This window comes from Pantherophis guttatus, chromosome 14 (assembly GCF_059756535.1).
Source record: "Pantherophis guttatus breed Tessera chromosome 14, ASM5975653v1, whole genome shotgun sequence".
Taxonomy (NCBI): domain Eukaryota; kingdom Metazoa; phylum Chordata; class Lepidosauria; order Squamata; family Colubridae; genus Pantherophis; species Pantherophis guttatus.
In genome coordinates, this window is record NC_142076.1 from 3,998,362 (window position 1) to 4,025,846 (window position 27,485).

The 27,485-nt window shown below is 44.2% G+C and overlaps 1 protein-coding gene across 1 annotated transcript in view; it reads left to right on the plus strand.

Annotated features, from left to right (window-relative positions):
• The first annotated feature begins 10,736 nt into the window (after positions 1-10,736).
• Positions 10,737-27,485, plus strand: part of HAPSTR1 (HUWE1 associated protein modifying stress responses) — a 31,500-nt gene continuing 14,751 nt past the window's right edge. The window contains exons 1-3 of the mRNA XM_034420558.3: positions 10,737-11,303; positions 12,084-12,164; positions 25,315-25,590. Coding sequence (XP_034276449.1) covers positions 11,027-11,303; positions 12,084-12,164; positions 25,315-25,590 — 634 coding nt within the window. The 5' untranslated portion in view covers positions 10,737-11,026. The remainder of the gene's footprint in view (positions 11,304-12,083; positions 12,165-25,314; positions 25,591-27,485) is intronic.

A 27,485-nucleotide genomic window follows, 5' to 3' on the forward strand; every position in this document is an offset into this window, starting at 1 on the left:
GACAATGAGAACAATCAGTCAGTGAAACTGCTTGCCTGGGAGCTCTATCATGGAGGTTTTCAACAATAGACTGGACCACTATTTGTCTGGAATGCTATGGAGTCTCCTGCTAGATCAGGGGGTTGGACTAGAAGACCTCCAAAGTCCCTTCTAACTCCTTATATTGTATTCCTACATTTTCTAATTTTAGAACAAAACAGGCATAATTCTTTGGAATGTATTCTGCTGGGCTTATATTTTTCAATGGATGGGAGAAAAATAGGAAAAAATCAAGCACTTCTTGTTGTTAGTTGCGAAGTCATGTCCGACCCATCGTGACCCCCATGGACAACATTCCTCCAGGCCTTCCTGTCCTCTACCATCCCCCAGAGACCATTTAATCTCATGTCTACTTCTTCAGTGACTCCATCCAGTCACCTCATTCTCTGCCGTCCCCTTCTTCTTTTGCCCTCTGTTTGTGTATAGATTTTGGGCGGACAGTTTGAATTAACTGACCGTCAGCTGATTGGCTGACCACCACAGCTGCAAGGTATATAAAGGGAGCTGTTTCCCCTGGTCAGTTGCTGGGTTCTCACCCTACAATAAAGAACTGTTGTCACTCACTGCCTAGCTTGCTGTGTCCTCATTCACCCAACACCCTCAGTTGTTCCCAACATTAGGCTTTTCTCCAGGGAGTCCTTCCTTCTCATTAGGTGGCCAAAGTATTTGAGTTTCCTCTTCAGGATCCGGCCTTCTAAAGAGCAGTCAGGGTTGATCTCCTCTAGGACTAAATCAAGCACAAAGGATAATTTTAAGAACTGACATATGAGGCCTTGCTAATGGCATTCCTTCCCGTTGAGTGCATTGGGCTCCCCAACTCAAAATATTCCTCCTTAGGACCTAGTTTCCATTTTTTGGGCAAAAATTTCTTCCTAGGATGAAACTAACACAAGACATGTTGATGGTGTTTGCACAATAAACTCAAAAATTGGAAAATGCTAAGAAGCACACATCCACCACTATCTCCATGCTGGTTGTGGATGGCACTGGAAGTAATAAGAAGCTTGGCTGAAGATTTAGGGTGCTGACCTAGCCTAAAAGAAGTTTCCATCCTGGACGTAGTTCATGACTTAATTGAATGTGGTGTGAATGTAACAGAAGGACAGTAAAAGAGCAAGACACAAGAGGCAGATGTCAAAATCTGTCACATGGCAAGACTGATTGGTCCAAGTGGAAACAGGGAGGCAGGCTTGTAATTGACGGGCTCAGAGAGATTGAGCTGCAATTCACACAATTCTTTTGTGCTCACAAACAGAGGCTGCAGACAGCTCACAAATAGTGTTTATATTAGCTTTTTAAATATTTTTTAATATTAATTAATTAATTTATTAATTATTAATGGTTTGCCCACTGGGCTTAGGACAGCCCCCGACCTCCTCTCCTTCCGCCGCAAACTGAAGACGTGGCTCTTTCATCAAATGGACTGACCTGTCTAGGGGCTTTTACATTGTAATAATTTTAATTAATTTTAACTGGATTTTAATTTACATTTAAATTTAAATTGTTGAATTTTATTCTTTGTAAGCCGCCCTGAGTCCTTTGGGAGAAGGGCGGCATATAAATTGCATAATAAATAAATAAATAAATAAATAATAAATAAATTAATGTTTAATGTTTTTAATATTCTCCAAAGCACCTGAGGGCAGGCCAAGAAGCAACGGATGGAAACTAATCAAGGAGAGAAGCAACCTGGAATTGAAGAGGAATTTCCTGACAGTCAGAACAATTAATCAGTGGAAAAGCTTGCCTCCAAAAGTTGTGAATGCTCCAACACTAGAGGTTTTTAAGAAGAGATTGGACAAACATTTGTCTAAAATAGTATAGGGTCCAAATCCTGTCTGAGCAAGGGTTTGGACTAGAAGACCTCCAAGGTCCCTTCCAACTGCTGTTCTGCTCTGCTCTACTGCTGCCATTGCTATCCAACCCTTAATCAGCAGTTGCTTATCAAGCCTAATCTATGATGGATCCAGAAGAGAAGGGAGCTACTCGTAAGTTGAAATGCGTTTTCGAGATGCTTCCTAGATGCTTCCGCACCTCTTCAAGTGTTGAGATTTAATGAACCAGCATATGGCTTGTATAGACCAGATGGTTATTCTTATGACTGCCTGGAACAGCGAGGATTCAATCAATCAATCAAAATAGAGCTGGAAGGGATCTTGGAAGTCTTCTATCTAGTCCAACCTGTAGTCCACCTCAAGCAGGAGACCCTATAGAAGTGGCTGTCCAGTCTCTTCTTAAAAGCCTCCGGCGATGAAGCACGCACAACATTTGAAGCAGTGGTGAAATCCAAATTTTTTTTACTACAGGTTGTGTGTCTGTGGCTTGGTGGGTGTGGCAGGGGAAGGATATTGCAAAATCTCCATTCCCACCCTACTCCTGGGGGAAGAATATTGCAAAATCTCCATTCTGGAGCCAGCCAGAGGTGGTATTTGCCAGTTCTCCAAAGTACTCAAAATTTCCGCTACCAGTTCTCCAGAACCTGTCAGAACCTACTGGATTTCACCCAGTGGTGGGATTCAAATAATCTAACAAATGATTCTCTGCCCTAATGATTTCTTTCAACCACCAGTTCACCCAACTGCTCAGAAAGTTAACAACTGGTTCTCCCGAAGTGGTGTGAACTGGCTGAATCCCTCCACTGATTTCACCCCTGATTTGAAGGCAAGAAGTTCACTGGTTAATCATAAAAGAGCCTGGATAGCTCTGCAGACTAAAAGCACTGTAATTTAACACCAGCTGCCTGCAATTACTGCAAATTCGAATCTCCCCAGGCTCAAGGTTGACTCAGCCTTCCATCCTTTCTAAGGTAGGTAAATTGAGGACCCAGATTGTGGGGGCAATAAGCTGACTTTGTATAAATATAGAAAAGTATGAAGGCTATTGTTTAACGCACTGTAAGCCGCCCTGAGTCTCCGGAGAAGGGCGGCATATAAATCAAATTAAATTTTAAAAAAATTAAAATTCTCACTGGTAGGAAATTTCTCATTAGTTCCAGGTTGTTTCTCTCTTTTGTTAGTTTCCAACCATTGTTTCTTGTCTTGCCCTCTGGTGCTTTGAAGAATAATTTGATCCCCCCCTCTTCTTTATGGCAGCCCCTCAAGTACTGGAATTCTGCTATCATGTCACCCCCGATTCTTCTTTTCTCTAGACTAGCCAAACCCAAATCCTGCAGCCGTTCTCCGTATGCTTTAGTCTCCAGGCCTTTGATCATCTTAGTTGCTCTTCTTTGCACTTTTTCCAAAGTCTCAACATCTTTTTTTGTAATCAAAATTGGATTCTGTATTTCAGGTGTGGTCTTCCTGAGGTTTTATAAAGGGATTAAGTAATATTTGATGCGAATTTGATTTAATGCCTCTGTTGATATAACCAAGTATTGTATTAGCTCCAAGGTCCTTTTCACAATTACTATTTTTGAATCAGGTTTCATCTAATCTGTATTTGTATCTTTGGGTTCTCTTGCCTAAGTGTAAAACCTTGCTTTTTTCCACATTAAACTTCATTTTATTGGATAGGACCCATTGTTCAAGTCAGTCAAGATCTTTTTGGATCCTGGAATGTTGGCTATTCCTGCTAGCTTAGTGTCATCTGCCGATTGATTCCAGGTTAGGTCCTGAATGAAAGCTGAGAGTCTGAGGAATCACCTGACCTGCATTTTTCAGGTGAGGCCAAGGTAAACTGATGCACCTGTGAATAAAGAGGGGATTTAGGAATCCAGGATGACTGTTTTGTACTCCTAATCGTTGGTTAGCATCTGCTTCTGACACAACATCAGTGGTGGGTTTCTACCACTTCACCCCGGTTCGCGAAAACTGGTAGCGGCAGTGGTGGCTCTGTCCACCTGCCCGCCCGTCATCACGGACACTCTGCGCATGCGCAGAAGCGCCATGTGCAAGCAAAGCAAGTGCGCACGCGCTCACAGTTCTGAACCGGTAGCGAAGGTAAGTGAAACCCACAATTTCACAGCCTATATGATGGCTACTAAAATATAGCTGACTGTGAATAGTCCTTAACATGCCCTTAATGGAACTGTGCCCATCACAGTTGTAAAATGTGATCAGCTCGATTTTATGGCTTTTTTTGTGGCCGTTGTTAAGTGGACACCGAGATTGTCAAGTGTCCATTATGGTCATTAAAGTGAACGCTGAAGTCATTACAAAATGGTAGTAAATCCTGGTGTTCAGCCAAAAGGATTGGAAAACGTGGTCACATGACGACGGGACTGAAAACGGTCATAAATGCAGCCCGGTTGGCAAGAGCCTGAAGTTCAAGAAGGGACTGCAGCAGGGGTGAAATGCTACCGGTTGGTAGTGATGGCGGCGGTTGGTTCGGAGAACCGGTAGTGACGGCAGTGCGAGGCTCTGCCCACCTGCCTGGTCGCTGTTACTTCCTGGTTTTAACCAGGAACTAATTTGTTTTTTACCCTCTGCGCATGCACAGAAGGGTTTCCGCATGTGCAGAGGGTCTGTGCGTGCATGTGATGCGAGCGGCGCATGTACTTCCGAACTGGTAGGGAAGGTAAGTAGATTTCACCCCTGGACTGTAGCCTCCAAGTAGAGCCATCATTGTAACTTCAAACAGTTGCTAAGCAACGGTCATAAATTGAGGATTATCTGTACTCCCCGGTAAGGACAACTACATCTGTTGACTTCAACTTCATTCCTGATCCATTTTAATTTAGTTTGTCCCACTTTTCTACTCCTTTGTATTTTTTAAAAAAAGTTCTAAAATTTACATATGTATTTCTTCTAATTAACCGCAAAAATTGCAGGCAGTTTGTTTTGTTTTTGCAAGCATTTTTGCTAATATTATAATAATTTATTAAATGTATACGTTTCCTAATTCGGTTTTGTTAGTTCCCATTGTATCATGTTTTAACTGTAGAAGCTTCAGGAATGTAACCGTTTCCCATTGGAGAGCTGCCTTGAAAAATGGAGAAAGGTCCAGATTTTGAAGGGTAAATGTGTTTCAGTTTGCACTGTGGTTTGAAAAACATGAAAATAAGTAAATTCACACTTCAGTACAAATCAAACCAAGTCCACTCTATCCTTTTTCTCTGCCTGGTGGCTTAGCCACGGCCATTCCCAACGGGTCTATAACAATTTGCCATGGCCAGCTCACCACGGCCATCTCGCCACAGGACAACTCGCTGGGGACAAAAGTTGCACCAATATCAAAGAAATGGTGGAATATAATCATTAAAGAAAGGATGCAAAAGGAGGGACGGAATGAAATGTAAATGGCAAAAATGAAAATAATTTTTATTTATTTTAAAGACAGTATTTTTTTGGTGTATAAGAAGCACTTCTCTCCCCCCCCCCCAAAGTGGGTGGAAATATCTGTGCGTCTTATATAGCAAATGTTGCCGAAGCCCCGCCAACCCGCCAGCCCCCATCCTTCGGCCTCTGCCTCCCAGCAATTTACCTCCTTTTAGCAAACAGCCTGGTCAGCTTCAGCACAGCCTGATTTATAAGCAGCTGATTAGCAGATGGATCGGCCTCCCGGAATACCGCCTATCAGCTGTTCCAGGCTACAGGGATCACTGTCGCTCGTCGCCGCCCATCACCGCCTCCGTGCACCCCATTTTTGGCCTCTGCGTGTCCAGTTTTTGGCTCGTTCCAGGTGGCGGAGATAGGCGGTGGTGGCAGTGATCCCCGCCGCCTGGAATGGGTCAAAAACGGGATGTGCAGAGGCTGAAAATGAGGCGTACAGAGGCAGCAATTAGGCAGCAGCAATGATGGGTGGCGACGGCGACAACAAGCGGTGCCAATCCCCACAGCCTGGAACAGCTGATAGGCGGTATTCCGGGAGGTTGATCCAACCACCAGTCAGCTCCTTGTGCTAAATCAGGCTGTACTAAAGCTGACCAGGCTGTTTGCTGCAAGGAGGTAAATTGCTGGGAGGCAGAGGCAGATTCCCCCCCCCTTGTTTTCCTCCCCAAAAGCTAGGTGCATCTTATAGTTTGGAGTGTCTTATAGTCCAAAAAATATGGTAATTAAACAGAATTATTAAATTGTCCCACAGTCAGTTGACTCTGGCAAGTTGTCCCATTCCCTTCCCAACAGGCATTGCCTATGATGTGTTAGAAGGCTACTGTCAGTTAAATTAGATTGGCAAAAGCTAAGCCAGGATTACCTTGAGAATGCTGCCAGGAATGGGGAAGTATTCCTCACATCTCCCCCTCTACTGCTCCCCCCCCCCCGTTTCCCCAGCATCTGCTGTTCAAATCACAGGTAGTCCCCGACTTAACAAGAATCCATTTAGTGACCGTTCAAAGATAAAATGGCACTGAAAAGTGACTTAAGTTTCTCAGTTACAACTTTTGCAGCAGATGGATCATGTGATCAAAATTCAGATGCTTGGCAACTGATTCACATTTATGACCGTTGCAGTGTCCCAAGGTCATGTAATCCCCTATGAGCCACGGTGGGGCAGTAGTTAGAGTGCAGTACTGCAGGCTACGTCTACTGACTGCTATTGCCCTTCCTTCCTAGAATAGAAAACAGAGTTGGAAGGGACCTTGGAGGTCTTCTAGTCCAACCTCCTGCCTAGGCAGGAACCCTACACCACTTCAGACAAATGGTTATCCACCATCTTCTTAAAAACTTCCACTGTTGGAGCATTCACAACTTCTGGAGGCAAGCTGTTCCACTGGTTAATTGTTCTAACTGTCAGGAAATTTCTCCTTAGTTCTAGATTGCTTCTCTCCTTGATTAGTTTCCACCCATTGCTTCTTGTCCTGCCTTCAGGTGCTTTGGAGAATAGCTTGACTCCCTCTTCTTTGGGTCAGCCCCTGAGATATTGGAACACCTCTATCATGTCACCCCTAATCCTTCTTTTCATCAGACTAGACATATCCAGTTCCAGCAACTGTTCTTCATATGCTTTAGCCTCCAGTCCCCTAATCCTCTTTCTTGCTCTTCTCTGCATTATATATCTTTTTTACATCGTGGCATCCTCCCTCCCTCCCTCTCTTGGTGGTGCAGTGGTTAGAATACACTTTTGCAAGCAAACGCTGCCCACTGCCAGGAGTTCGATCCTGACTGGGTCAAGGTTGACTCAGCCTTCCATCCTTGGTGGGTAAAATGAGGACCCAGATTGTTGGGGGCAAGAGGCTGACTGTGTAAACCGCTTAGAGAGGGCTGTGAAGCACTGTGAAGCAGTATGTAAGTCTAAGTGGTAAAGTCTAAGTGCTAAAAGCATAGACTAAGCTAAGCTCTTGCTATTTTGTGACCTTCTGGCAAGCAAAATCAATGGGGAAGCCAGATTCACACAACCGTGTTACTAATTTATCAACTGCAGTGATTCACTTAACTGAGGCCAGAAAGATAGTAACACACAACTCGCTTAACAAATGTCTCCCTTAACAACAGAAAGGTTGGGTTCAATTAAGGTCGTACGTCGAGGACTGTTTGTACCCAGTTTCACTCTGTTTCAGGAATAACTGCCAGCATGGACCGGACAACTTTATAAAAGACTGGAAGCCATTTGGTTTTTTGTTTTTTTTTTATTCATGATTTTATTGTTTTATCAATGTATAAAATACAGAGAAAAATAAAAATAGGAAATTAAGGAAAGGAAAAGAGAGAGGGAAAGAAAATATCAGGTACAAAGTGGGGGGGAAAGATTGACTGAAGATAACATTACAGCCTCAACTTTTTACTTTTTTATTAGTATATAACATTAGTATATAACTAGTCATTTCTATAACAACAAATCTATCTAATTGGCAAAACCAAAGTTAAAGTTTCGGGGTTTTTTTCATCACAAGAACAAAATCCAGAAGTAATATCCAAATCCAAAACATAATTAAATATATATTCCTCTTTGAATAAAGCAATCAATTTAATCATTTCTGCTTTATCTTCCTTTCTGTGGAAATAATATATATTTCTGTTTGCACTTAATTAACTTGATAAACTATCACCATTTATATTAACAAAATTCACTGTATTCTTTCAGATTCTTTAATCTTAAAGGGAAAAATACAATTTATGGACTTTTTATGTGTTAAATGCAGTAACAGATGGTTAACAGAGGGATTTGAAGATTACTGTAATTGCTTCCCCCCATCCCTATTTTTCACATATATATTATGATTACATGTTGATTTGATTTGATTAGTAGATTAGTAGATACTTTCCCATCTGCAATATAGTAGTTTTTATTAAATAAGGATGGGACAGCTTATAACTATTTGTGGATCTGTTAAGTAAGCGGAGCAAAATCTATGATTTTTTTTTTTTTTAATTTTCAGCATCCAGCCAGGGTAGATACTGTATTTTTAATTGACATTTGGGTCATTCCCCCTCCCTTCTTTTTGTACACATTTTTTTTTCTTTTTTGTTGTTAGTCTTGGATGTACATTTTTCTGTTTATTGTTTTGCATTTTATTTTTGCTGATAAAACAAAATACGTGTAGTCCTCGACTTACGACCACAATTGAGCCCAAAATTTCTGTTGCTAAGTGATATATTTAAGTGACTTTTGCCCCATTTTGTGACTTTCCTTGCCACATTTGTTAAGTGAATCTGGCTTCCCCATTGACTTTGCTTGTCAGAAGGTTGCAAAAGGGGGTCACGTGACCCTGGGGACACAGCGACCGTCACAAACGTGAGTCAGTTCTCAAGCATCTGAATGTAAATCACGTGACCGTGGGGATGCTGCAACGGTCATAAGTGTGAAAAATGGTCGTAAATTCGTTTCTGTGACTAATTTAACAACTGCAGTGATTCACTGAACAACTGTGGCAAGGAAGGTCACAAAATGGGGCAAACTCGCTTCACCAATGTTTCACTTAGCAACAGAGATTTTGGGCTCAGTTGTGGTCATAAGTCGAGGACTACCTGTACAGGCAATGCTTGCTTTTACCTTCCCTCTTGTCAAGGTGCACCACAACAGGAATGCAATAACTGCAATAACATTTCCAAATGTGTTTTTTTTCAGGACTTCAGAACTGGACTTCCTTGGTTTTTTCTTTTGAAGACGTTTCGCTTCTCATCCGAGAAGCTTCTTCAGCTCTGACAGGATGGTGGGGAATGGAAGGATTTCTATTCCTTGCAGAGAAGCTGGTCATTTGCATCCTTTTGGAGGGTGGTTGAAGCACTTGGAGGTTTATTTATGTCCTCAAGGTCACCTGAGTGGTGCAAATGGTTCCTGTAGTCTGCAATTTTTCCCCTCTGGAAATCCATTCCACACCATTCAGAGGATGTTCATCCCAAATTGCATAGCTAAAAGTCCGTAGAGATTCTCAGGTCATGGTTGTCCCATGACCTGGATTGTCCCAAATGGTTGTCCCAAATGACCAGCTCTACAAGGAATATAAATCCTTCCATTCCTCAGTATCCTGTCAGAGTTGAAGAAGCTTCTTGGATTAGGAGCGAAACGTCTTCAAAAGAAAAAACAAGAAAGTCCAGTTGCCTCCTGAAAAAAAGCACCTTGGGGACAGGCACACAGAAGTTTCTTGAGGATGGGCTCCAGCACGAATCTGAAAGCTCAGAAGACTAAATCTAAAAGTCTGCAGAGATTCTCCGTCATCCAGGTTACGGTTGTCCCAAAGGTGCTTTTTTCAGGAGGCAACTGGACTTTCTTATTTTTTCTTTTGAAAACATTTCACTTCTCATTCAAGCTTCTTCAGTTCTGACTGGATGGTGGGGAATGGAAGGATTTATACTCCTTGCAGAGAGCTGGTCATTTGCATCCTTTTAGAGCAGTGTTTCTCAACCTTGGAAGCTTGAAGATGGGCGGACTTCAACTCCCAGAAACCCCCAGCCAGCACTGCTGGCTGGGGGATTCTGGGAGTTGAAGTCCACCCATCTTCAAGCTACCAAGGTTGAGAAACACTGTTTTAGAGGGGCTTTGAAGCACTTGGAGGCTTACTTGTGTCCTTAAGGTCACCTGAGTGGTGCAAATGGTTCCTGTAGTCTGCATTTCCCCCCCTCTGGAAATCCATTCCTACTCCCACCCCATTCCAAGGGTGTTCGTCCCAAATTGCATAGCTAAAAGTCACCTCTGACAGGATAGTGTCAGAGCCGAAGAAGCTTCTTGGATGAGAAGCGAAACGTCTTCAAAAGAAAAAAAAGAAGGAAGTCCGGTTGCCTCCTGAAAAAAAAAAAAACACCTTTGGGACAACCAGGACCTGGATGATTGAGAATCTCTGCAGACTTTTTGCAATGCTAAGGCTGGGTTGAAAAAGCACGCCGGGGGAGGGGTGGGGGATTTATTGACTACTGAACCAAAATTCAGATTTTTCGCTTCTGCAGCTCAGCATGCCCCTCCACATTGCATGGTTCCATCTAGGCACCATGGTTGAACTATGGTTTCCTAGAGGAATGTACGCGGCCCAATGCACGGTGCTACAAAGCACCAAACCTTTGCATTGGCGCTATCCCGCTGTTGCAAACGGTGTTTGATTTAAAGCCACAAGGGTGAAGCCGAGCCACGCCCGGCGGCGAATTTAGACACCGAGAAACCGCGCAGGAGAAACTGCGCGTGCGTGGAGGCGCAGCGAGGCTGACGTGCGCGCGCATATACCTTCCCCTCCTTGGCCGCGCCTGCGCAGACGGGTCCTCCTCCCCCTCCCTGTCTTCCTCCTTTCCATTTTGCCGGCGTAACCAAACTTGATGACCTCGTCTTCGCCGCCTCCTCCTTTATGACATTGATGGGCGCGTCAGCCGCCCAATGGGCGCGCGGTAGGCGCCGGAGAGTCGCTGGGGCAGCGGCGACGGCGAAGGGAAGGAGGCGGGCTCTACCGCGGGTGGGGGGGGGTTGTCGTTTTCTGTCCCCTCCCCCTAGCATGTTCGGGTGAGGCCTTTTGGGGCGCTCGGGGCGGCGTCTCGGGCTCAGTGTGGGCGGCGGCAGCGGCCGGGGATGCGGCGGCGGCAGCGGCTCTTCTTGATGGCGTCGCCGCAGCTGCCGGGCGCGGCCGGACGGAGGTAGCCGGAGCCGCGCCGAGGCGGCCCGGCCGGTCGGGCGGGCGAGCGAGCCAGCGATGGAGGATCAGGCGGCGCAGGAGGAAGGCGAGGCCGAGATCCAGGAGCTGCACGGGCCCGAGCACTGGTTCAGCCAGTGGGAGCGGCAGTGCCTGGCCGAGGCCGAGCAGGACGACGGCGGCGGCCTAGGCGGCGGCGGCGGCGGCCCTCTGCCGCCCGAACTACAGGACGACGACGAGGCGGCCGCTGCCGCCACCCCGCAGCCGGAGCCCAAGCAGCAGAAGCTCTGGCACCTCTTCCAGAACTCGGCCACCGCCGTGGCGCAGCTCTACAAGGGTGAGCGGAGGCCCCGCCGCACGTGTGGACGCCCTGACACGTGTCGACGCCGGGAGGGAGACCCCCCCTCACGGGGGGGGTTCTGTCTTTCCCCTCACCCGGGTGGGAACCTTTGGGAGTGGTCGTCGAGGCCCGGCCCGGTTCCCCCCGCCGGGCGTCCTCAAGATGGCGGGGAGGCCTCATCATCGCCTCCGCCGCCGCCGCTTCTCTTTCTTCCCTCTCAGTCGGTGAAGAAAGCGGCTCTCCGTTGGGGGGGGTGGCACAAATGGATTCGCCCGTCCCGTCCTCCCCCCGTCCTGAGGGAGGGTGGGCTCGCCCGGGCCCTTGGCCCCTCCCACCAACAAAATGGCCGTTGGGGGGGTCGAATACTCGGGGTGGGAAGGGCCTTAAACCGGGGGGGGGTGGCCGCCGCCTGCAATAGACCCAGATGTAGTTTCCACCCCTTTTTTTTAAAGAAGGGGCGCCCCGCTTTCTTCTACCCCCCCCACACCCATGGGGGAAAAAATGGAGCATTCCGCACCGCTCTCTTTTATCCTCCTATCCCCCCCCGGGGCGGACTTGGACGCTTCCAGGCGGCTTCCGTCCTCCTCGGACCTCTTCTTCTCCCCCCCCCGCCCTCCTCCCATTTCCTGCGCTTCCGTCCCGGCGGTGGCGGGTGAACAAAATGGCGAAGCGCAATATGGCCGGGCCTTAAAAGAGGAGGAGGAGGAGGTGGGGGGGGGGTTAGGCGGTCACGGCGAGGCTCACTTTCTCCCTTTTGCTCTCTTCCCCCCCGCGCAGACCGCGTGTGCCAGCAGCCCGGCCTCTCCCTCTGGGTGCCCTTCCAGAACGCGGCCACCGCCGTCACCAACCTCTACAAAGGTGAGCGGGGACGGGGGGGGGGAGGACTCTGGGTGGGGGGGAAGGAGGAGGAGGGGGGGCTGAGAACTCCTGGGAGGGGGACCTCCGCGTCGGGGAGGGGCTGTCTCTCAGCCCAGCCCTGGGGTCTTGCAGGGCTGGAAGAAGGGCGAGGGGCGCCTGGAGAGCAACCCATTTTTGCTTTTCCCAGCTTCATAGGCTTTGGGGTAGGTCCGAGGCGAGAGACCCTGGGGCCCTGGGTGTAGGGTTGCCTGGTGGAGCAGGGCAGAGAGAGAAGCATTTGGGGTTTTTTCAGTTGATCAGGATAGAGCTGGAAGGGGCCTTGCAGGTCTTCAACCCCTCCACCATTCCAGAATAGCAAGAGTTAGAAGGGGCCCTGGAGGTCTTCTAGTCCAACCCCCTGCTCAAGCAGGGGACCCTCGACTGTTCCAGAATAACAGGGTTAGTATCAAGATCACTGGAAGCGATCCTAAGTAATAAGTATCAAGATCATGTGAAGTAATAACAGACTAGCAGAGGTAGAATGGACCCTGGAGGTCTTCTAGTCCAGCCCCCTGCTCAAGCAGGAGACCTCTACCCAGGCGTTCATTGTCTGGATGGTATTTCCTCCACTGAGTTTGGACTTTAATATACAAGATAGAACATAGAATAATGGGAGTGGGAAGGGGTCTTGGAGGTCTTCTAGTCCAGCCCTATGCTCAAGCAGGAGACCCTACACCATTTCAGACAAATGGCTGTCCAGTCTCTTCTCGAAAGCCTCCGGTGATGGAGCCCCACAACTTCAGAAGGCAAGCTGTTCCACTGGTTTTCTAGGGAAGCCCAGCTCTCTGTGCTCAGTGGGGATTTTGGGAGCCTCAGGAAATGCCTGAAATAAGCTTTTACGGGAACTCTCTGTCTCTGCCTTGAAGGGTCAAGTGGCTCTTGCAAGGTGACCCTTCGGTGTCTCCTTGACAGCCTCTGGGGGCTGAATGTCAGGGGCAAAGCCAGCTCTTCTCCAGTGCCTGAGAGGAGGGAGTGGTTAGAATTGTTTTGATGCTTAGGACCTTCCTCATTCATCTCAAGGCTCAACACTGAAGTTGGTGCCAGCCAACTTCAGGCTGTGTTCTGTATGTGACTTCACTCGCCCAAGGCTAGGCTGCTGCTGGGGCTACTGACACTAAAAGAATATGGTCACAAAAAATGTTCCTCAGGAGTCTTTTATGAGGCTTCTTTAGAAACTGAGGTTTGTTGGAGACCTCTTCTGAACTTCGTGCTTGATGTGGAAAAGAATGAAACTCTGATTTTGGGTTTTACCGATTAGACTGATAGATCTTTATAGAAATGGCTTGTTCATATTATTATGAAAAAGCAAAAAATTGTGATTTGATGTGAATGCCTTCCTTTCCTATAACAGAGTCAGAAGTGAATGCTTTTTCTTTTTCTTTCCTCACTTCTCTTCCCCCCCCCCCCCCACTGCTATTCTATTTACTTTGTATTTTGTATATTTTATAATATTTTATAACTCAATAAAATATGTTAATAGAAATTGAGAGTTGGGAGAAACTATAGAACTTTGGTGGTGGAACAAGAGCATCATTTCTGAGTGAGCAATCTTCTAATCCCATCAGGAGAGTATTATAGGATAATGGAGTTGGAAGGGACATTATCTGGTTGCCAATGGTATAGGAGACCCTGTAGATCCAATGGTATAGCAGACTTGCATAGTTTTCTCCATTTATTCCATGGTACTGTTTTTTTAATTCTGTGCTGAGTGTTCATTGTAGGGTATGTGGAGGCAAGTGGTTATGTATTTGGGAGGGTTTTGTGGTTTGTGGATGTGTGTGTGTGTGGGGGGGCTTTCTTGTGGAATGCATCCCGAGGACAAAAAAAAGAGTAAGGGGTGTTCCTTTATCTGCTGTTTGCCCTTAAGATCCCTGGATTTGCAAGAGGTTTGCACAGGATATAGGAACAGTATAGGATCCTAATTTCAGAAATAACAAAGTATCTTAGAACGAACTGTGTTTATAAGCCAGGTTCAAGCTGGGACTTCTAATGTGATTTTTGTTTAAATGATTTGTCTCGAATACTGATATTCAAGTGACATTTAAATTGAACAGATTCTACTCCTATGTACACAGCATAAAGTATTAAACACATTATCTGTGGTTCATTGCTATACGTCTTCAGTATCATTATGTACTACAAAAAAGTTGATCAGTCCCTTAACTCAGTGAATTTTTGGATCTTCAATTTCTAGGTAAGCTTGACATAATGTAGCTTCTCATGGGAAAAATGATGTAGTTTTCCAGGGAATAAAATGGTTGTCTTCATTGTTTGGTTGTGCATGGTTTGATATTAGCGATACTTTTATAACCCTGTACTATTTATACTGACTTTTAAATAAGTTTAGATCTTCATGTCTAGTTATTTCTCATCTTGGAGAGATAGAGATGGAGTAGAGAGGCAGAGAAAGAAATGTTGGATTTAGATGTTATGTTAACTTTCAATTATTTTTTTCCACTCCTTAACTATTACAATGTTTTTGATAGCCTAGGAAAAGACTCAGTCGGTCAACTTTATAAATATTCTAGTTCTATACTAATTTATAAACATCTGGAAAAGGACTATTAAATAGTCTTGGGTGGTTCATACTTCTAAAAACTCCATGAGTGCTCAGAGATTTCTTTCAGCTCATGGAGGAAAAGAGAAGACTCCAGAATATGTTACTGGCTTGACTTTAAATATCCTAAAGTGCTTCCAGTTACTCATAAGTACTCGAGCACTAACTGGCAAATGCTGGCTCAGCTAAAGCCTGAGTTGCCTTGATAACAAGTTTGGTGACCCAATAAATAAATAAAGGTAACAATATTTTTGTTGGACTTAGCCATTCCTATATCATGTGAATAACTTACTTTAGAAGCAATGAATGTAATTAGATGATGCCTTCTGAAGTGGCCAAATGGAATGTAGTGCTGAAAACAGCCACCATTTAGTCATCGAGGGAGGTATTTGCCAGTTCAGCCAATAGTATTAGTCAGCTCTCTTTCTCTAATTGACACCAGCTGCCATTTTGTTGGTTTATTGCTTGGCAGTTGCTGGGTCAAAGCCAGATGGGTTGTCTGCAGCCTGTGCCTCTTGCTAGAAATCCAAGCAGTGCATGGAACTAGCTGGGAAAGAATGTACTGGTAATCTAGTCTTGCAGAAGGACAAGGGACGCTGTCTCCTGACTCTGCACTTTTATAATCTTGTGAAAAGTAAAGGGGAGAATCAGAGTCTTCTGCGTATCCCAACCTTACCTATATTTATAATACATCTGAGAACTGCAGGAATGACATGTCCAAAATTAGAAAATTCCACTCTGCAAGACATTGGGACATAAATTGCTCCATAGCTAACACAGTCCTGATACCAAAATGTACAGATTAGTTTTTCCTTCTCTTGGTCTTAAGAATCTAGTCCAGTGTTTCTCAACCTTGGAAGCTTGAAGATGGGTGGACTTCAACTCCCAGAACCCCCAGCCAGCAGCGCTGGCTGGGGGTTTCTGGAAGTTGAAGTCCACCCATCTTCAAGCTTCCAAGGGTGAGAAACACTGATCTAGTCTAATGATATGATGGTTCTTTCTCTCCCTACTCCGTCCATCTGTCTGTCAGAGAGAGGGAGATAAATAGATACTGTGTTTCCCCGAAAATAAGACCCTGTTTTATATTTTTTTGAACCCAAAAATAAGCACTTGGCCTTATTTTCCGGGAGGTCTTATTATTTTGGGGTGCGTGGAGCAAGATGGGGCTCCTCTTGCTGTCTTACCTGATTTCCAGCCTTGCATTTAAATATTTTCGGGGAGCACTTATTTTCGGGGGGAGGCTTATTTTAGCACATGCGCTTGAAAGCCGGATTAGGTTTATTATCAGAGGATGTCTTATTTTCGGGGAAACTGTGTGTGTGTGTGTGTGTGTGTGTATGTGTGTGTGTGTGTTCAGGGCTTACTGAATGGATTGATAGGTCAAACTAAATGGTAATTGCTTGTTTGAACATTGGCATATTATATGAAATGAATCATTTTTGTCCAATTTAAGAACAGTAGTTATGTAGTCTATGATTTAATATGACATGTGAGCCTAGCTGCTGCAATCAGTGGGTATGAGAAATTGCACATGTTCTCTGTTGACTTCCTGTTGGCATCCAGCTGGCCCTTGTGGGACCGGAATGTTGCCCTTGCAGTGGGCTTTTGGTTTTACCTGACCATGTTGTTCAGGTGTTTATATGGCAGCACTATTTTTAACAAAGAAGGAAAAGGCATCTTTGCTAAAAGTTCTGTCACTTTGACTTTTTAGTTGTAAAAAAACAGCTTGTATGGAAGTACAGACAATAAACTCAGAACTCTGTAATAGCAATTAACTCAGTAAAAGGTTTAAAAGCTTCCACTCCCAAGCTCTCCCATCTTTAACTATAATTAGCTAACCTTTACATATATTTTGGGAAGAATAAATATTCCAAAGAGCTTACATGGATGAGATTGACTCCCTCTCCAAGAACGAACATTGTTTTCTATACATTTATACTGTTTTTGTTTTCTGTATACTTAAATATATATATATATATATATAATTTTAACTTACTTTTGAAAATCCACCTATCGCCATGTGAATGTCCTGATATGGTAGATCCCATGTTTCTGTGAACTGATATGGATTATCAAATATTGATTGTGTTTGCAGTGCTGAAATTGCTATGGTACATGTGGCACCCTCCTTCTTAAATTTAATCCCACCTTGTATCTGAGAAAGACAGATGTAGTGCTTCCCCTCAGTTTTATCCCCTGATAAAGGATGGCTGGTCCAAATTCTCTCCAAAAGCTTGGATAGCAGAACTTGGGTTTCCCCAGTCCGTGGGGAATCCTTCCTATAACCTATAAATCACCTTAGTTTTTGTTGGATGAGCTATGAGGTGGATCTACTTGCAAGGGATCTGGCCTTAGTGGTTTTGTCATAGGTTTTGTTGGATCTCTGGGTTTACTGTGGACTCATTTAGACAGTTTATGTTTCAGTGGAACTTCAACAGCATTTGTGGCAAAAAGTCTGCTTTAAAACTATCAGAACTGATGTTCTTGAGTAAAGAAAAATATCATTGTAAAGATGAATTAAGAGTAAGAACAATGTCAAATTTAACTGCCAGTGTTTTTTTCATGGCAGGGTTGTGTTTTATGCCAGATGTTTCTGCTCACTGTGAATATACAATACACATTATATAGTAACATAATGAGAGTCATATGAGAACTGTCAACCTTTATGAATTCTTAATAATGCTGTCTTTGGATAAAAGTATTCAGGAACTGAAGTTTTGGCCTGGAGCTTTTTAAATTAAACAGATTGCTTTCTTAGCCTGGCTTAGCTCCCATGAGGACCAGAATGATTCACTAAGATCTACAGTTAGTTGAGTAACACCCATGGAGAAAAGTTCCACAATGGACCATACAAACGACATACGACTATAACACTCATCACAATAGGAACATGTATGACCAACTGTATTACATAATAATAATGTATCAGATCATAATAATTTTTGAACTTGGAATACATGTAGGGCTTGGCACACTAAGGACCCCAAAGCCAAAACAGTGTAATGTGATCGGTAACACATTTTTTAATTGTGCCCACCAATTTCTATTGCTTGCAAAATTACGCAAGTTGACCATTTATTAGAAATGCTCTATTTATAAGCATAGCATTGGCTGCAGGAATTGTCACGTAGTTTGTGCATAGGTGAGTCAAAGGAGGATGTCTTGGCCTGAAGTCTTCATTTACAAAATGTCCCAGTAATGTCTGTTGAAAACAAAGATTTGTTTTCAGTTCAGAACAACATGTGACAATTCGACTGTCGTAATAGTGTAAGTTTTACTTGTGCTTAACATTGTGGAATGCGGTATCATATTCTCAAGAGTCTATTTTGGAAGGTAGCTTAGTCTCCCATCAGCTGAGGCTGCAGTGTGGATGGAATTCTTAAGCACAAAGTGTTGGTGAGTAGTTTGAACCTGCTGATTACACTTTCAAGGTTCTGCAGATCATTGCTTCGTGCAATCTATAGAAGCCACCTCTTCCGTTGAAAAAAAAAATACTGATGCCCAGCACAAATATGTGATGTGTAAGTATTAATAGCAGTTGTCCCTTGGCAGTGGAATAGATTGTTTCCGATGAATAAAGCTGGATAGAAATATTACTTGGGTCTTGGTTGGATTTGATAGTCAAATTCAGGAATAGAAATAAATGGTTATCCTTGCCAGCTTGATGTGGCCAAATACCCGGGAATTAAAGTTCCCATACTCTTTGAGAAACAGCTGCCTCACCTAAAGGGGGATTAATTTATTTATCTCACTTTTCCTCCCGAAGCACAAAGAACAATTAATTCTACTGTCTTCTAAATTCATTGCAGTCTAATTTCTGACTCTATTTTCGATCACCTTCACTTCACTGAAACTGCCCTTGAGTTAACTGCTCGATCTAAAGTCTTTATTCAGTTTTCCTTTCTACCATTTTAAATCCATATGATTGCACTGTCCTATTTAAATCCCCAAATGCCATAACTCTTCAGCCTCTGCTGACTTGTTTTCCCTTCTGTAATTTCTTGCCCCTCTCTTCTCTCCCTTCCCTCCCCCGCCTTAGCAGGGCTCTCTGCAGCTGATGCTCCATTCGCCATTCTGGGTGACGTCCCAATTTAACAGTTTCATCATTTACTACTATGCCCATCAGCATTGCCTACCATCTAAATATACTCTTGATTTTGTCTAAGCCCGTTTTATCCATTTTTTCTAGTAGTTCTGTTTTGGAGCCTCAATATTATCTCAGGCTTAATACCTCTTGAGGTTGAGCTTATCCTCTCTCTTTCCAAGGGTCCAGTCTCTTAGTTTGCATTTCTTGACAATCAGTAACATCTGCCTGTCAATCAAATGCTGCTTTTTATGTTCTCTTCCTCTTTCAGTTGTCAGAGTAGGACTTCTCTGTATAACACTAATTTTGATCTAATGGTTAAGACACCAGCTAGAAACCAGGAGAATCAATTTTAGTCCTTCCTTAGGCATGAGAAACATGGTTGGATAACTCTGGGCCAGTCCCTCCCTCTCACCTCAACCCACCTCACAGGGAGGTGGTTGTGGGGAAAAGAGGGGGAAGGAGTAGTTGGCATGAGGGGTGTCCTTGGTGCTCTCTGAGCTTGCTAGCCAGGGTGGATAAAAATCAATGATTTTTTTAAAAAATCAAAAAAATCAGATTTTTTGATTTAAATCGGATTTTTTTTTATTTTTATCAAATTTATTTTAATAAAAAACTTTTGGGGTAAAAATCTATAATAAGATAATTCTATTAAAGATACATAAATAATTTAGTTTATTCAGCATGAAATGGAGCTTAGTTATGTAGCATGAGGCTGTATATTCTGCAACACTGGTGGGTCAAAGGAGTAGCAGAGATGACAGTTGCTCTTTAAAAATTATGATTTAAATCAGTTGATTTAAATCAAGCCTTTTTACTAGTGATTTAAATCATGATTTAAATTGTGATTTAAATCAACTTGATTTAAATCAAATCCACCCTGTTGCTAGCCCATTATGTTACTAGGTAACATAAGTATGGGTAGTAATGAAACATCTGCAAGAAAACAAGCAACCTCAGAGAGCACCAAGGACCCCTCATTTCAGCCCTGGACTACAAACATTCTCTTTTATTGGCATGTTTTGAGTTATTTGTAAAAAAATAAGGTTGGACAAAAGAAAAATATCTAATAAAGAGAATAAAGCAGATCTTCTTATCCATTCCCTGCTCGCCTCTCACTTTGTTGCCATTTCTTTATGCTCATCCAGAACTTTTGCAGCTGTGATGCCACTCCCTCAGCCTCTGCATGGCATAGGCTCCACATCTGGATTCTGAGCAAGCTTGGGCTTGTTTTCAGCACTCTCTCCTTGGCTTGGCTTCTCATGTTGCTTTGCCAGCATAGGTGTTCCGTCCCTTGCATGGAAATGCCTCTAGGCCGTCTGCCTGCCTGTTCCCTCAAGACTCAGTCCATGTTAGAAAGCCCACTTGGTCCTTATAGTAGAGAGTACTCTAGCTATGTATGTGCAACTAAAGTAATAATGGTGCTCTGCTTTTGTCTCCCGCTTCTCCCCCTTTTCATTCTCAGTGTCTGCTATTGTAAATTTTTCAGAGTAGATGCCAGTTTTACCAGTTATCTGCAGATGTAGAATTGATAAATAGCACCAGAGTGAGATTTGGTCCCTTGTGAGGTTGTCACTCTGGCTGATGTAAACATGGATTGATTGCATTTAAAAGAAAGTATCTTTAGAAACTGTATGGCAAATGTGTGATGCTGCATTTGTTGGGCAAGTATTTTTTCCTCTGCTGTTCCACCTACCTCTTTATTGCCCTCTTTATTTTACGTCAGGACTCGTATTGCCTAAACCCAAACCTCTTGCAAATCAAAGAACTGAAGAGTTACTTGACTCCTTCTATTAAATCTGATGCTGCTGTTGTCCTTTGGCAGTTGAGCAGATCTGCTCAAGAGGTGGTTTGGGTCCTTGGCCACCCCATTGGTGGATGGAAGTAGAGAAATCTAGGCAGGTTGAAGGTTGCTTTCTTTCTTTGTTTATTTGTAGGAGTCTCCCTGTGGATTTTACTTCGCTAGTCATTTTTTAAAAAAAATTTGATTTATATGCCGCCCTTCTCCAGAGACTCAGGGCGGCTTACAATGCATTAAGCAATAGCCTTCATACTTTTGTATATTTATACAAAGTCAGCTTATTGCCCCCACAAACTGGGTCCTCATTTTATCTACCTTAGAAAGGATGGAAGGCTGAGTCAACCTTGAGCCTGGTGAGATTCGAACTTACAATAATTGCAGACAGCTGGTGTTAATCACAATGCTTTTAGTCTGCTGAGCCACCAGGCCCATTTTTGACTCTAGCAGGCAGTGCTCATCTCCGTTTTGAGGCCATTGAGCCGGTGCTGTCAGAAAACATTTCCCAGTTGTATGGCCAGCATGACGTTATGGAGCCCTGTTACCTTCCCACCAAAGTGGTACCTATTTATCTACTTCAGGGGTAGGCAACCTTAAACACTCAGAGAGCCACAAAGGTCCTAACCGGAAGCCCCTGTTCAATTATGGAGCTGACCGGAAGTCTGGTTCCCCCATCATAGTCTCCACCTAGCATGGCATCCTTTTTCCTCTGCTGACCGGAAGTCCGGTTCCCCCACCATAGAGTCTCCTCCTAGGGTAGGAACATTTTTTCTATATCCGAAAGCCCTATCAATTGTGGAGCCGACCAGCAACAGGGAGCCACAGTAGAGGGATGAAAAAGCCACATGCGGCTCCGGAGTTTCGGGTTGCTGACCCCTGATCTACTCGAATGTGCATGCTTTCCAAGTGCTAGGTTGGCAGCAGCTGGGGCAAGGATGTCGTGTGGCACCTGGGTCTCGAACCTGGGCTGCCAGCTTTCCAGCCGAAAAGCTCAGCATCTTTAACCACTGGGCCACCATGCCGCCCATTTATTTATTTATATCCCACCTTGATTATTTTTTAATAAATAACCATTGTGTGGCAAATACACACAATGCTCCTTTGCACACAACAGTCCTTTCTCCTCTTATTTTTATGAGGTGACTTGGGCTGAGAGAGGGAGAGAAGGTTATGTTCTGCTTTCCCAAAATTTTCAAAGTGGTCACCATTAATTTTTGTTACATGGCATAAAATAAAAATAAATGCAGAAGGTGTGTCATTTGCACAAAAGCAAATAGATGTGTGGCTAAAGTTGGAAATATACTGTAAGTTCAAACTATTTGGGTGAGTAAGTTCAAATTAGTAGCAGGATTGAAAGTGGATATTCTGAGTTTTTGCCCAAATAAAATCTACAATGGTGTGGCAGGGCATTGGGCAGGGTTTACCCACATAGTCTGTGTGCCAGAGCCGTCCAGTACAGGTAGTCCTCGACTTACAACCACAATTGAGCCCAAAATGTCTGTTGTTAAATGAGGCATTTACCCCATTTTATGACCTTTGTTGTCTCCCTTGTTGAGGGAATCACCACAGTTAGTATAAGTTAGTAAGATGTTTTTTTTTTTTTTTTTTTTTAAATTTGATTTATATGCCGCCCTTCTCCGAAGACTCAGGGCGGCTTACAATGTGCTCAGCAATATGGTTGTTAAGTGAATCTGGCTTCCCCATTGACTGCTTGTCAGAAGGTCACAAAAGGGGATCACATGACCCGGGACACTGCAGTGGTCCTAAGTATAAGTCAGTTGCCCAGCATCTGAATTTTGATCACATTATAAGGATGCTACAAAGGCCATGTGAAAAACGGTCACAAGTCACTTTTTTCCAGTGCTGTTGTAACGTTGAACGGTCACTAAATGAAGTGTTGTAAGTCGAGGATTACCTGTACTTTGTTTCCCTAGATCTGCTCATCAACTGATCTCCTCTCCCACCCTCAAACCACTGATGCTTGGAACTTGTGTGTTTCAGTTTGGACGTGATCCACACAAAACCAGCCCTTTGTGGCCTGAACGTTTTGTCCCTCTTCAAGCCAGCCGTTGCGAGCAAATATCAGATAAGATGCAATTACTGCCATGCATTGAAATGTCTTGGCTGTATATATTCGGGGGCAAATTATGACAGTACCTGAATTTCTTACTTGTCTGTCACAAGGACACCCTACTTGGCTAACTTTTTCCGGACAGAGTGCCCAAAGTGCCTCCAAAACCCCAAAATGCAATGCGTGCGTGGTTGCCACGCATGCGCCATGCCCTCTGCCCATATGGGGCATGTGCGTGCATGAGGTGGGCGGGGTACATGCGCCCCGCCCCCTGCATGTGCCCTGTGCCCCATCCCCCTCATGCACGCACAGCCCCCTCGCATGCACACACCCCCACGCATGTGCGTGCGACTCCCCGTGCGCTCCCTGCTCATGGGTGACAGAGATCCGGCAACCAGCTGGCCTGCGGGAGGCGCATGCGCATAGGTGGCGCAGCTGAACTGGGGTGATGGTTCGCCATTACGGCCCTACAGCTGCTGGGTTTTTCTTGCAGTAAATGCTGATGGCATCAGGAGAGGCGTCAACTTTTTGCAGGCATCCTTTTGTCTTGCATAATTCTAGCAGTGGCTTCTTGAAAGTGACTGAAAAGCAAATTAATTAATTAAATACATACATACATGCATAAAAGGCTCTTCTCTACATGCGTTGGTCTTTCTCCCAACAGCTGTTACTACAGGTTGAGTGTTAATGGAAGTTATCTCTGAGAATAGAAAGTATTAGGATACCAAATTATTAATGATTTCTTGTTTAATAGTAACATTAGTAAAAATTACAACCTATAATGATAAACGGATACAAACTAAAAAAAGGAAAAGAAAAAATAAGCTATAGAAAAGAAAAAAGAGTAGAAAAAAATAGAAAAGAAAAAATACAGAAAAGAAAAATACAGAAAAATAACTTTTCATCACATATGACACATTTTAGTAACTGATCCCCTCCTCCTAAAATAGAGCAAATGATCTACACACACACACACACACACACACACACACACACACACACACACACACACACACAATCTCTTATTTATAAACAAATCCTGAAATCTTATCACTGGAGTCCTTATCAGCAAAAGTCCATTAAGAGGTTACTATAGAGAACATACCTCTTTTAGCCTTGCATTAGGTAGTCCTTGATCTATGACCATAATTGAGCCCAAAATTTTCGTTGTAAGCAAGACGGTTGTTAAATGAGTTTTACAGCCTAAGAGGAGGAATTTGACCTAGGTGGAGACGAGGAACTCTCAATCCGTGCTGGACGTCCTGTCATTTCCCTTACAACAAGACTTACAAACATGGTGTAAAAGTGGGATAAAAACAGATGGTTAGAAAACGTAACCCCTTGCTTGGCTCTAAGCAGCACTATTTATTAAAAAATAGTTTTGCTTGATTGCATGAACAGTTTGCTGTTTTTATATGTCTTTTCCCTGCTTTTGTTGGAGAGCTGTTGTACCAAGTGGGAAGAAACCAGGTTAAGCCCCAAATTTCTTCGTTTCAAAGATTAGGTGGTAAAGCCATTTCATCCAGAGGAGGAGTCATTTTGAAAGGAGTGAGTGAGCCCCGAGTTCAAATGCAAGTACAGTAATGCAAAGTTACAATGGCACTGTAAAGAGTCACTTGGGACAATTTTTCCTTAGGCTCAAGGTTGACTCAGCCTTCCATCCTTTCTGAGATGGGTAAAATGAGGACCCAGATTGTTGGGGGCAACAGGCTGACTCTGTACCTTAGAGAGGGCTGATAAAGCACTATGAAGCGGTATATAAGTCTAAGTGCTACTGCTATTGCTATTTTTCACAGTTATGACCTTTGCAGTATCCCCATGAACATGTGATCAAATTTCAGACGTTTGGCAACTGGTTCATACTTACGACGGTTGCACTGTCCTGGGATTGCGTGATCACCTTTTGCAACCTGACAAGGAAAGTCATGGGGAAGTCAGGTTCACTTAACCGTGTGACTAACTTAACAACTGCAGTGATTCACTTAACAACTGATGCAAGAAAGATCGCAAAATGGGGCAAAACTCACTCAACAAACATCTCGCTTAACAACAGAAATGTTGGGCTCAATTGCGGCCGTAAGTCGAGGACCACCCGGACCAATACCAGCTGGTATCCGATATTAGCAGATTGGCTCCAAGTCGAGTCTAAAGTTTAGGTAGGGCTAACCCAATGTATTTATCGTGTTTCTATTTATGCTTGTCGAACTTACTAACCAGCTGGCTGGGTCGGATTTGTGTAATTTTTCCCTCCAGCAGGGAAAACGGTGTGGAAATAATTGCAATTTGTTAATCAGTTTTTAATATTGGATTGATCTTCCATTCATCCACCCTATCCACGGGGAAGCTCAAAAAGCATTTCAGGGGTGCCAGTTCTCTTTGGCTTTGCTTATAGAACAGGGGTCTCCAACCTTCTGGGAGTTGAAGTCCACCAGTCTTAAAGTTGCCAAGGTTGGAAAGCTGGCTGAGGAATTCTGGGAGTTGAAGTCCACAAGTCTTAAAGTTGCCAAGGTTGGAGACCCTTGTTCTAGAAGGCCACTTATATCTGAACCTGCTGCCGCCTGTAGTTGGTCAAACACCTAACGCATATTTCTTTTCTTCCAGAAAGTGTGGATGCCCATCAGCGGAGTTTTGACGTAGGAATCCATATTGGCTACCAGCGTCGTAATAAGGATGTCTTGGCTTGGGTTAAAAAGCGCAGAAGAACTATTCGCAGAGAAGACTTAATCAGCTTCCTGTGTGGAAAAGCTCCTCCTCCACGAAACTCTAGAGCTCCCCCAAGACTGACTGTAGTATCCCCTAACCGAGCGACATCCACGGAAACTAGTTCTTCTGTCGAGACGGACTTGCAGCCCTTCCGGGAAGCCATAGCTCTTCATGGTAATCATGGTTTCTGCCTCTCCCTCCCCCCTCCCCCTTCCCAATCTTTTTTTTTTAATTGGAAAGAAGCACCTTCCTCTCTTAAGACCGTTTCATAGCTCATGTTTTTTTTTTTAATGGCCAGTGATACAAACAGTAAAACATCAAACGGGTTCTCGGTATGTTAGTGATCAAGGTGGGGCTGATGCAGGGTGAAATGCTACCGGTTTGGACTGGATCGCCCGATCCGGTAGTGATGGCCAGTGGTTTGGAGAACTGGTAGCAAAAATCCCTGCAACCCCCCCTCCCCCTCCATGCCCAGCTGAGCCCCGCAATCATCAGAGGCTTTTTTTTTCTTTTAAAAGCATTTTTTCTACAACCTCTTCGACCGAAAAAATGCTTTTAAAAGTAAAAAAAAAAAAAAAAAGCCTCTGATGATTGCAGGGCTCAGCTGGGATCGTCAGAGGCTTTTAAAAGCATTTTTTTCCCCTGCAACCTCTTCAGCAGAAGAGGTTGTAGAAAAAATGCTTTTAAAAGAAAAGCCTCTGACGATCAGGCAACTCGGCTGGGATTGTCAGAGCCTTTTGAAAGCATTTTTTTCTGCAACCTCTTCGGCCCGAAGAGGTTGAAGAAAAAATGCTTTTTAAAGAGGGGGGGGAGAAAGTTGGCCACGCCCACCCAGTCACCTTACACCCCTCCCACCAAGCCACGCCCACAGAACCAGTAGTAACAAATTTTACATTTCACCACTGATGGGGCTGATGGTTCTCTTTTCCAGGCCTGGCAACTCCTTGCAGATGTGGGCCTCTTTGCAGGGATGACTCAGGGTTGTTCCTTCCTCTGGTGACCTCGAATGCGCTGAAAAAACCCAGATGTTTCTTACCAACGTTAATAGGTTAGGGCGAGAACGGAACATGGTTAAATCAGAATGAGAAGCAGTTGATTATCCTGAGTGTTTTGGAGGAGGAGAAAGCTTGGGATGGGCGTAGAAAGCCCAGGAGATGGCCTTGAAGGGAGTTTTCAGATGCTGCTATGGAAACGAGGGCCCAACACATTGCTTAAGACCCGGGAAAGGCCGTCGCATTAAGGGAGCTCAGTCTGGCTTCTCCCAGATTCAGAGGGAGAGAGAGAGGAAGAAGTAAAATGTGTGCTTTGTTAATAGAGCATATATACTCTTGGGGAGCAGCTTTCTTGAGCTGGTCTACCTTGTAGGGCTGAACCTTCAGTGCTTTGAAAAGCTTATTAAAGTTTGGCGGAACAGTTTAGCTTCTGGGGTTCTTTAGGTCAGGGTGTCCAATCTTGGCAACTTTTAAGACTTGTGGACTTCAACTCCAGCTTTGCTGGCTGAGGAATTCTGGGAGTTGAAGTCCACAAGTCAAAGTTGCCAAGGTTGAAGACCCCTGTTTTAGGTTCAGTATCAATCCCCTTTTCTTTGGGTTTTTGCCAAAGAGGAAGGTGTTTTTTTTTTGTGGTTAGGAGAGAAATAACTAGTTTGATAAGGTTCCATTCAGAGGATACTCTTGCTATGTGAAGCCATGGAAGCAGGCATGTTTATAATGTGATCTATGAACGTTCATGGTTTGCGTGACTGCAGGCTCGGCTTCTGGTTGGCTATTAGTTGTTTGGTTGCTTCAGAAAACCCTTTGGGTAGACGGAAAAAAATGTTTTCTGATTGAGGGGGGGGCACTCCGTTTCATTCTTCTAAAGCAGGGGTGAGGAATTATGGCCCTTTTATGACTTCATGAACCAGCCACGCTGGCAGAGGAATTCTGGGAGTTGAAGTCCACAGGTCCTATAAAGGGGCTGTAGCACCCCACCTCTGTCCTAAAACAAGATACCATATTTTTTGGAGTATAAGACGCACCTATCTTTTTGGTGAGGAGAAGAAGAAAAAGAAATCTCCCTCCGCCTCTGAG